At 50.9% G+C, this 10,927-nt stretch overlaps 1 protein-coding gene across 1 annotated transcript; it reads left to right on the top strand.

The window, feature by feature from the left end:
• The first annotated feature begins 9,179 nt into the window (after nt 1–9,179).
• SOX21 (SRY-box transcription factor 21) lies at nt 9,180–10,025 on the top strand. Its single transcript, XM_054391338.1, has one exon. The coding sequence runs from the start codon at nt 9,180–9,182 to the stop codon at nt 10,023–10,025; it is 846 nt and encodes a 281-aa protein (XP_054247313.1).
• The last annotated feature ends 902 nt before the right edge of the window (nt 10,026–10,927 follow it).

Genomic DNA, 10,927 nt, shown 5'->3' with positions numbered 1-10,927 from the left:
GGTAGGAGAGAAACAGTGAAGACACGGGCTGTGAACCAGCATGTGAATCATCAGAATGCCTGGGCTCTAAAGAACAAAAAGGATCTCATGACAAACTAAGTTCAAATTGATTCTTTCCATATCATAGACCTGTAAAAAGCCAAGGAGAGGAAAACTCCTGTCCTAGGGCTTTGTCACTCTTGCCAAATTAGTCTCATCTGTTCTTAACATCCCTCAGCATTTTCACAGGCTCCCCAGGCAAGGGGAGGCTCTATGTATTTATCTTCACTATTTGTAGCTCATTTTTTCCAGGATTTAGCTGGAATTTGCATCTTAAGATCATTACCTCTTGTCTATCTCCACAAATACAATTTAATCCCTTCATATTTGCGCTTACATTTAAAACCCTTTTCTCCTAAGTCTTCTCTTCAGATTAAGTAACAATACTGTTTTCAATCTTTTCTTGTAAATCACTTTTTTCAGACCTCTGATCGATCTCGCTGCATTCCATCCAATGGTTCTGCATCTTTCCTGAAATCCAGCCTTTATGATGCTGAAAAAGTAAGAGTTCAGTGTTTTGTAGCTCTGATTATTAGTCTGTTTGCTTATTATGAGATGATTATGCACACCCATCAAGCAAACTTGTCAAGGACAACTTATTCAAAATAAGACATTACTTTCAAAAAAGATTATTTTGGATAAGACAAGAAGCTGTTTAACAAATATTATTATTGAAACATACACATATGAGGAAAAAAAAAATCTAGGCAGTGTTAATCACAGTAAGATTTAGCAATTTAACTGACTTTGGAAAATTAGGATTGTTTAGGTTCTATGTCCATGCCAAGGGAATCCATTATATATCCAGCCATGGAAAATCACAGAATCAGAGAATCACAGAATCAATCAGATTGGAAAAGACCTCGGAGATCATCAAGTCCAACCTATCACCTAACACCTCCTGACAACTAAACCTTGGCTCCAAGTCCCACATCCAATCTTTTTTTGAACACCTCCAGGGATGGTGACTCCACCACCTCCCTGGGCAGCACATTCCAATGGGCAATTACTCTTTCTGTGAAGAACTTTCTCCTCACCCCGAGCCTAAATTTCCCCTGGTGCAGCTTGAGACTCTGTCCTCTTGTTCTGGTGCTGGTTACCAATCCCCAACTGTCTACAACCTCCTTTCAGGTAGTTGTAGAGATCAATAAGGTCTCCTCTGAGCCTCCTCCAGGCTAAACGACTCCAGATCCCTCAACCTCTCTTCATAGGGCTTGTGCATGAGACCTCTCACCAGCTTCGTTGCCCTTCTCTGGACATGTTCAAGTATCTCAATGTCCTTCGTAAATTGAGGAGCCATGAAAACTCTATTGCAAGGATAATACAAAGCCTAGAGGAATCCTAAAATCTGTGGTAGGGATGGAGGCCAGACAACCATGAATCCCTTTGTCCCTCTTTTTTGACCAGCTGTGCCATAAGATACTCACAGAGCACCCACAAAGCAAAAGAATCCTTTCTCAGTAGAAGACTTGCACAGAGGCAGAAACACAATTTCAAAAAGCTCAGGCCAAAAAGCTCATCCTGAAGCACCTAGAAGAAGGGGATGCAAAAAGTGGAATTTTGTAGCTGTTTGAATCAAGAACTCTAAATATTGTCCATTTTATGTTATTGGGGTCTAGCTAATCTAAGATGAGCTAGTCTCTTCCCAGACCACACTCCCACTGACAATTGAAAAGCATCTACCAGTTTGGTTCCATCTAAAATTGCTCCTTAATGGAAATCAAAGCATAGTGAGTGAGCAGAGTGAAGAGATTCGCTTGAAAAGCTGTAACACTGTTGATCTGGGGTAAAATGCAGGTGCGGGTACTAATATAGGTGTGAGGCACAGCTGTAGGCACCCTCTACATTTCACTAGCCTGATCACTATAGTTGGCTCATGCCCATTAGATTTCAACTTTCATAAGTGGCTTGGTATTAAAGAACATTTTGATTCCTCCCGACCAAACAGAACCTAGAAATTGGCCATTCTAACAGATAAGTAAGATGCTGTCCATAAAGAAGTAAAGACCATGAGTTTACGTCCAGAAAGAGACATAAATTCTTTCTGTAACAGGCCCCCATTCCTTATTCTTTTGTAGTCAATTAGAAAGTCATTATAATCAGAAGGCAAATGGCAAAGAATTATGCTTTGCTTTTCTTCAGATGGAAATCTGAATCATTTAACTCTGATTTTCTTTTTATCCTCTTTGTGTACACTTAGAATTTCTGAAGTGCCTGCCTAAGGTTTTCAAATTACAATCTTATCCAGTGAAATCGAAGGCCTTGTCTTCAAAATTACATGGATTTTTTTGAGACGTGTCTAGAACCTGTGACTAGCAAAACAACTTTGTGTAGAACCATCCTTGAATAAAACTAGTCATTAAAAAGTATTTATTACGGGAAAAATAAATCCTCTATGCCTGCTGGACAGTCTTAAGAAGTGAAGCAAGATGATCATTGTCAGGATAAAATTTCAATTGAATTTAGAAGTAAAAATCTTCAGAGATCTGTCTGTCTCAAAAAAAAGATCTCTTGGTTGGAAAGATCTCTTGGTTGAAAGCTTCATTATCTATTCCAAGAACATCCAATCTGATTTACCTTTCCACAGTGATGATCCCTTTGCAGAACAGTTTCCTACCAACTAGATTAAATGGCACTCAGCCTTCATTCTTCAGAAAGAAGAATGAAGGCTGAGTGCCATTAAAGAAAAAAGGTGAAGGAATAGTTCAGAATGTAGGGTGAATGAGAGCAGCCTTGGATGTGTAGACACCAGTTAAGGATTTCTCACCTTTGTCCAGAGACTGGTGACATTTTAAGAGCTTGTGAATATAAGGAAGCCTGAATATAAGGAAGACACCAAAAAGCAAGGCTCACCTTTCCTTATAACAAACAATAAAACCATACTATTCCATCTGTACAAGCCAGTGACACTGGTCCATTACTTCAGGAAGGGAAAGGAACCATGGGTACTACTCAGCTTCTTAGAAGATAAGCTATATGCAATTGATCAAACAGGAAAACCTGGACCCTGGACATCCATCAGTCTCATCCAAGGGAGGGAAAGCTTATCCATCCACATTACTTGATGTGCTCCTTATGCTCCAGAGGTATTTAGCTTCTCTTTCTGAAACACTGAAGCTTGCCCAGAAACTCTGCAGCAAGACTAATTCTCAGCTTCACACCCCCAGACAGAGACTAGCCATTTAGTGCTAGGGACTACCATGTAACCACCTAATTATTTCATTTTATTTTTTCTTTTCTTTTCTTTTCTTTTCTTTTCTTTTCTTGTCTTTTGTTTTCTTTTCTTTTCTTTTCTTTTCTTTTCTTTTCTTTTTTCTTTTCTTTTCTTTTCTTTTCTTTTCTTTTCTTTTCTTTTCTTTTCTTTTCTTTTCTTTTCTTTTCCTTTCTTTTTTCTTTTCTCTTTTCTTTTCTTTTCCTTTCTTTTTTCTTTTCTCTTTTCTTTTCTTTTCCTTTCTTTTTTCTTTTCTCTTTTCCTTTCTTTTCTTTTCTTTTCTTTTCTTTTCTTTTCTTTTCTTTTCTTTTCTTTTCTTTTCTTTTCTTTTCTTTTCTTTTCTTCTTTTCTTCTTTTCTTTTCTTCTTTTCTTTTTTCTTTTTTTTCCTAGAAGTTCCTTGTCTGTTGTTCTGATGACTCTTCCTGGGTTGCATCATCACCACAAGGTTAACAGGATTAAAAAGCAGCAAAAAGTAGAGTCACTAAAGTACATGAAAATAGCTTGGATTACAAAGGAAATGTTCATGGATTAGATAAATTTTAGCAAATCAGAACAGGCTGTGTTTTAAACTTTTCTTTGAGGCTAAAAGTGGGAAGGATCCTGTCACTACGGTCTGCTCAGAATGGCCACCAACAGTTGCATGAGATCGAGGTCTAGTGCTCTTTTCAAAAAAAGTATAGGACTTCTCCAAGCTTCCCAAACTAGTAAAAACTTTACTTCTTTTAACTTTAAATAGCAAATCCAACAAAACAATGTTTTTATTATAAAAATTTCACTCTCCAGCTGAGTGTTTGAGTGCCAAGTTCCATCCTGAATCACACTTTCACAGCCAAATTAGAAACCATAAACTTAGAAACCAGTGTTTTATGATATAACCCTTTGCCAGGCACTTCACTAGAGCTTGGGCTACCAGCTGTTCTGATAATAAGACAATATTATTGAAAAATAATAATGCCGAGCATTTGGAATCACCCTGTAAAAGCATATTAAAGAATTTAGTGTATTAAGTGAAGAGGGCTCACGGGTTAAAACTCTCTCTCCCGCTACAGGTGTGCTCGACTTTGCAAGAGGGAAGTCTGAGGAGCGCTCGCAGACCTGCCAAACTCCATCTAAGCAGATCTAAGCAGAAACGTTAGCCTCTCTAGCTAGTTACTGTGCTCAGGATACCAGCGTGCCCAGTAACTTTGGACAGCTGAAAGGGATGTGAAGTCGGTGGCTGATGCCCTACACAAAGGAAAACGTCAGCTTCTGAATTTAGCCTATGGAAACGCTTCGGTACACAAAGCAAGCCCTGAAAACGCGATGTGGCTGTGCAAATCCCGGGGAGCGATGGGGCTGTAGAGCCCCGAGCCAGCTTTTCAGGCGGGAGGCACGATGAGGCGGAGATCGCTATCGGGCTAACCACTATTCTTCACCTACTTTTTATCTCTTTGACTCTTTGACTGATTATCAGACTCAAATAAAAATTAGCAGGAAAGGAGATCGCTTCCTCGAAACTCACTTTAAACTGAGCTTTACAAACAGGAACAGCATACCAAAGCTGCGTACAGCAGAGACGAGGTGCTGTTTGGTCAGAATACAAGAAATCGGACAGTATTTGGAGAGGGACATAATTCTTACAGTAGATACAAGCAATCTGACGGAATTAACATATAGGTATCGAGAAGGTAGTCTAAATCCCCCTTTAATGTTTTTTTAAGCGCTTTGATCTTGCTTGGTGGAACACAGCGCTGCATTCTGGAAATTCTTATTTAGCTTTCGTGTGATAGTGCATCTGTTCGGGTTTTTGGTTTTTTCTGGGTTTGTCGTGTTTGGGTTTTGTTGTTTTGTCGGGTTTTGGTGTTTGTTTGTTTGCTGGTTTGTTTTTTTTCTCCACTGATAATAGGAGTAAAGATTGCGTCCTTGAATTTGCACGCTTTAGGAATTGACAGGTCAAAGGCAAGTAAATCACATTATACACGATTGTATTGTTATTGTATCGATAACAACGCATTATCAGAACAATTAACACACTCGCACAAGTACGCGGAAATCACAGTGGTGGTTTAACAAAAATCCGGATAAGTAACTCAGCTCCGATAAAGCCTCCCCTTTTTGTGTTCGGGGATTTGAAGGCTCTCCGAGAGACTCTGTGTGCGCTGTGCAGGCAGACACTCTGCTCCGCGACGCTCCGCGCCTGCAGATTCCCCCGCGGGCAGAAGAGCCTTCTCCCATCCCACGCCCTTCCTGGCTGATTCAAACCAAGGGGGAGACCTGGGACCCTAACTCGAGGCCAACCTTGCTCCAAGCAGAACTGAGAAGAGTTTCTATCACTTTGTGTAAACTCTTGAAAGGCAGAGATTACTAGGGAAAGACAGGACCTGCTTTAACTGCCACGCATCGCTGAAGCAACCGAGTGTGTCTGTGCTTGAGTAGCCAGGGGTTACGGCAAGCGTTACGTGAGGGGGAAGGAAGCACTTTGGAAACGAGACATTCGAATATAGTATTTCATTTGCGACTTGAAAACTATACTGAGCCATTTATATGCTTCAGCCTGTGAAAGATTTGTGTACAGTAATTTATGACAAATGCTATTACCGTTTTCAGTATTTGGAGGACTGACGGAAATATGGGCAGATGAACTCGTGGGTTTGTAAATGGCGACATTTTTGGAAGTCTGCTGTCCATGAGTTGAGGATCTTCTCTGCTGGCAGTTACGTAAGTGCTTCTTTTTAAGATCACTTTGGGAGGACTTGTGAGTTGGGGATTGTGTTGTCCTCCAACAACTGCAGCGTAAATAGTGATCACTCATCCTAGAAGCCTCTTCGGAGCTTGTGTAGACACCCGTGGAGCTTTTCCCCACGCAGTTTTTGTGGAACAGCTGCCCGGGCTGCCTGCACCTTGCTCTGCCAATTGCATGTGCGCAGATCCAGAGCTGCAGCCCAGGGGGTACCAGAAGCAGCCTTGGCATGGACTAACCGACGGACTGGCCCGTGGACACAGAGTTCGTGGTGGGGATTTTTAACTGTGCCAGAACTCCCAGTTTGTATGGGGTCTTACCCATGTGCCCGCTCTGAGTGCTTCACGAGGATCTGTTGCGACAATGGACCGTCGAGGTCTCCTCTGCCTCGCGCATTGCTCTTGCCCCGAGGGGTGCCGGGGAAGTGGATTTCTGAGGGAAGCAGCGTGGCTGGCGTGAAGAGCGAGGAAAGAGCCTCGCTGGAAACTCGCTCGCTCGGGGGCTGAGTCCTCACTGCTCGCGTTATACCCCTTGCTCTCGGGGCGTTGGCGAGAGCGCAGCCGGGAGCCGGAGGTGGGGCATTGGTGATGGCATCGGAGGGTCGCTGCTGCTTCTTCCCCCGAACCGAGCATCCTCCAGTAGACTTTATTGGTTCTCACCCTGGTCATGGTGGCGTCTGGAGACGTACAAACCGCGTTCTCGCCTTCCCCTAAACTGAATGAGTCCTTCCGGCAGGCACCCACGATGCGAGAGGAAGGCGATCCCGCCGGTATCCCATCTGTGCGGAGAGAGCCAGGGGATTAGTCCTCCCCCCTTAGGAGTCAGAGACAATAACGTTATATGTGAATAGGAGATCGCTTCCCTGATCAAACGAGAGGATTTTACCCAGTTGAAAACCCTGTCTGCTCATCTTAAAGCGGGAAATTACTGGACGATGGGTTTCTAACCTTACCTCCAGGGCAGAGGTACCTGCACCGGGTTCAGCCCCTCTTGGTAGAGCTTCCACCTTCGAGAAATACCTTTCCCTGCTAAACCTAAACGCCAACCAACGCCAATAAATATCTTAATCTCCCCTCTTTTGACAAGGGATGGAAATGTCTTTTTTCTTTTCTTTCTTTTTTTTCCCCCACGTCTAAATGGATTGTAGGAGGTCCAACGTTGTCAAGGTGGCTTTTAAGTAGTAGTAAACGGGTCATAAAACACGAAACGGGAGAAAGTGCTGTTTAGAGAGGAGTTACTCGGTGTTTTACAGAGCACTCCGTCCGGGACAGGTTGCCACGGGACCGGGGCGCGCATACGTGTGGAGAGGGTTCAGAGGGCACCCGCCAGTGGGTGGCTGGCATTGGGTTTCTTTCCAAACGTCTCGGCACCCCGAGAACTGTAGGAAACAGGGTGGGACGGTGGGCCAGGCAGGGCACCCTTAAAAGGGCACCCAGGCTGCCCTTTTAAGGGCAGCTTTCCTTAAAAGCTGGCGGAGATGTCATGGGCAGAACCCAGACTGCTGCCAGTACGGGAAAGAGTTAATGGCTTATTGGAGTCGGCACTTCCACATACCACAAGGGTAAGTCAAAACCGACCCGCCGAAGTACAAACAAGGCGAGCAAGTTCTCCCTGACTGACAGGCAGCAGGTGAGGAGCATCGTCGGAGAGCTCGGGGTCTGTGGGGAGAGCGAAGGGGGGTACCGAGTGGCCAAGGAAACACGCGTGGACGTTCTCGGCACGCCACTGGGTGTACGCCCCTGCCCGAGCAGGAGGGGGGTACGCTTTCCCCACCGGCGGCCTCACTCCTCTGCCGGACAGCCCGCCTCCTACACCGGCCCTCCGCAGGGGAGAGTCCAAATGACCCCAAATTAAACCGCTGCCACCAAAAGGCACACACACCACTCAGCCCCCCGCCAAACACAGCCCCGAATTCCAGTTCCCGGGCAGTACCCGCCACCAGTGTTGGGCTCAGTGCGCATGCACTATCTCCGACCCCGCCCTTCCACGACCAGCCAACACGCGGAGGGGGCGGAGAATACGGCGGGGTCCGCCCCTCCCGCGAGGTGGCCCCGCCCCTGCCTGCCCACCCTTCCTTCCCGCGGCGCGCGGCGCGGGCAGGCCGCATGCGAACATACAGGGCGGCGCGGAGGCATGCAGAGCGCGCGCGCGTTACCTGCCGCCGCACCGACGGGGCGAGAGGAGGGGGCGACTGCGCCGGCTGCAAACCCTACCGCGGACTTTATAACCGGGTCGGCTGCCCGCCGGGCGCAGATCGCCGAGTATTTTAATTAGGATTCCTCCTCCCCACCCTTCCCCTCCACCTCCCCCTCCGCGGCCGCCACCGCCTCCTCCTCCTCCCTCCGCCCCTCGGCGCTCCTGCCCGCCCCGCCGCCCCTCCGAGTCGGCGGCCAAGAAAACCCAGAGAGACCTGGCGGCTGTCGGAGAAGGGGGAGCGGCGCGGCAGGCGGAGCGCCCCGCAGCCCGCCTGAAACTTGGCGAAGTTTGTCCGGCGGCGGGAACCAGGAGGCCGCGGCGCCCGGCGGCCGGCCAGTATGTGCGAGAAGCGGGCGGCTCGCTGCTCCCCTGCGGGCGGAGCGGGGCGGCTGTGAGTGGAGCAGCCCGAGACCCCGGGGCCTCCCCGCAGTGCCTGAGCCGCCGCGGACCCCGTCCCGCCCGGCCTCGCACCGCGCCGCGGCGGGCTGCCCCCCGAGCTGCGCGAGCGGCGATGGCACCGGGCGGGCTCTGACCGCCGCCCTGTCCAGGTCTTCTTCTCGCCGGAGACCTCCAAGGAGCATCGTGCCCGCGACAAAGCGAGTATCCCGCCACCCCGAGCCATTCGCCTGCCGCCGGCTCCCGCCTTTGCCGTCGAAACTTCTCTGCGGTCCTGCCGGACTCCAGCCGCTGCCGTTCGCGGACAGCCCAGACTAAAAGCCCTGGCACGGAGATCGGCGGAGCTGAAAGAGGCTCTGCAGCCCAGGCGGGGTGCGGCGCCCGTCCCGCCCGCCACAGTGCCCTGACAGTGAGGCGCCGTCGCCGCTCGGCAGTGCCCGGAGCCGGGCCGCCGGTGGCCGCCGCACCACACCCGCCGGAGCCGGGGCTGCCGCGCCGAGATTGCTTTTGGAACACCAGAGTGCGGCGGGGGTGAAGAAGAGGCGGGAGAGGCTACCGGAGGAGGTGGCCACCAGCGCGGGGCGGGCGGCGGCTCGCCGGGGCGGCAGGAGGACACCATGTCCAAGCCGGTGGATCACGTCAAGAGGCCGATGAACGCGTTCATGGTGTGGTCGCGGGCGCAGCGGCGCAAGATGGCCCAAGAGAACCCCAAGATGCACAACTCGGAGATCAGCAAGCGCCTGGGCGCCGAGTGGAAGCTGCTGACCGAGTCGGAGAAGCGGCCCTTCATCGATGAGGCCAAGCGGCTGCGGGCCATGCACATGAAGGAGCACCCCGACTACAAGTATCGTCCCCGGCGGAAGCCCAAGACGCTACTCAAGAAGGACAAGTTCGCCTTCCCCGTGCCCTATGGGCTTGGCGGCGTGGCGGACCATGAGCACCCGCACGGGCTGAAGGCGGGCGGGCTGCACGGCGGGGCGGCCGGCGGGCTGATGCCCGAGTCGCTGCTCGCCAACCCTGAGAAGGCGGCGGCTGCTGCCGCTGCCGCCGCCGCCCGCGTCTTCTTCCCCCAGTCGGCCGCCGCCGCTGCTGCCGCCGCCGCCGCTGCCGCAGCCAGCAGCCCCTACTCCCTGCTGGACTTGGGCTCCAAAATGGCCGAGATCTCCTCCTCCTCCTCTTCCTCAGGCTCGGGGCTGCCCTACGCCTCCTCGCTGGGCTACCCCGGCGCCGGCGGGGCGGGTGCCTTCCACGGGGCCGCGGCGGCCGCGGCCGCTGCTGCGGCCGCCGCCGGGGGGCACACGCACTCGCACCCGTCGCCCGGTAACCCGGGCTACATGATCCCCTGCAACTGCAGCGCTTGGCCGGGCCCGGGGCTACAGCCACCGCTGGCCTACATCCTTCTGCCGGGCATGGGCAAACCCCAGCTGGACCCTTACCCCGCAGCCTACGCCGCGGCCCTATGACCCGCGGCCGGAAGATGCCCGCGCAAAGCCCCGGCCATCGATTAGATGGGTACCGGTGCATACGTGCGGCCGGGAAGGGGAGCAAGCCGCCACCGGAGCCGCGAAATGGGGACTAGGATCGAGGCTGGGGCGTCGGGGCCGACGACGACCTGTTGCGTGTCGCCGGCTGAGGGGCGCATTCCTGTCCGTCGCCCCGCGTAGAGCTTGTGTGTGTTGCATGCGGTCTTTGCAGATAGCCGAGCTGAAAAAGAAGAGGAAAAAAAAAAAAGGGAAAAAAAAAAAAGAGGAAAAAAATGTTTTAAAAAGTAACCGGCCCGCTCTGTCGCCAGAAGTGCTTAATCGGGACGGTCGCAGGACCTACGTCCCTCCGCCGGTTCGTTCTTCGGCCGTGGGCTTTCCCCTCCACCGCTCCCCACACCTCGCACGGTACCGGTTTCGGAAAAGTCCCTCTGCAGCACCGCCGCCGCTGCCGAAAATGAGGTGGAGGGAGAAGCTGGGGTTGAGAGGCCGGGGCAGGGAGAGGTGCAACCCCGGTAACGGAGACGGCCGCTGTGTGCTTGGTTCGTGGCCCTTCAAAGGCCAGCGGCAGCAGGATCCAGGCAAAGAACGGTTCGGCGGTGCAGGCTGCTGCCTGCCCCTCTCCGCACCCTGTCCCGCGTGGGTGCCCGCCACCCACTGCTGCACGAGGCTGACAGGCGCGGGTGGCCATTTCCGCGTAACCCTCGGCCCCCGTCTGTCATGCCCCCCCCCTCTTCCCCTTCACCCCTCAGACTGTAAATTTGTATATCTGTGTGGAAACGTTAGGTTCGAATTGAAGACTTGTTACTTCTCCCACGGTTGATTCAGTTTAAACCTGGAAAAAAAAAAAAGGAATGCCTTTTAAAAGGAATAAAAATATTGCA

The sequence above is a fragment of the Indicator indicator genome, chromosome 1 (genome assembly GCF_027791375.1).
Source record: "Indicator indicator isolate 239-I01 chromosome 1, UM_Iind_1.1, whole genome shotgun sequence".
NCBI lineage: Eukaryota > Metazoa > Chordata > Aves > Piciformes > Indicatoridae > Indicator > Indicator indicator.
The sequence above is the reverse complement of the archived record's forward strand: the minus strand, read 5'-3'. Positions and strand labels throughout refer to the sequence as shown.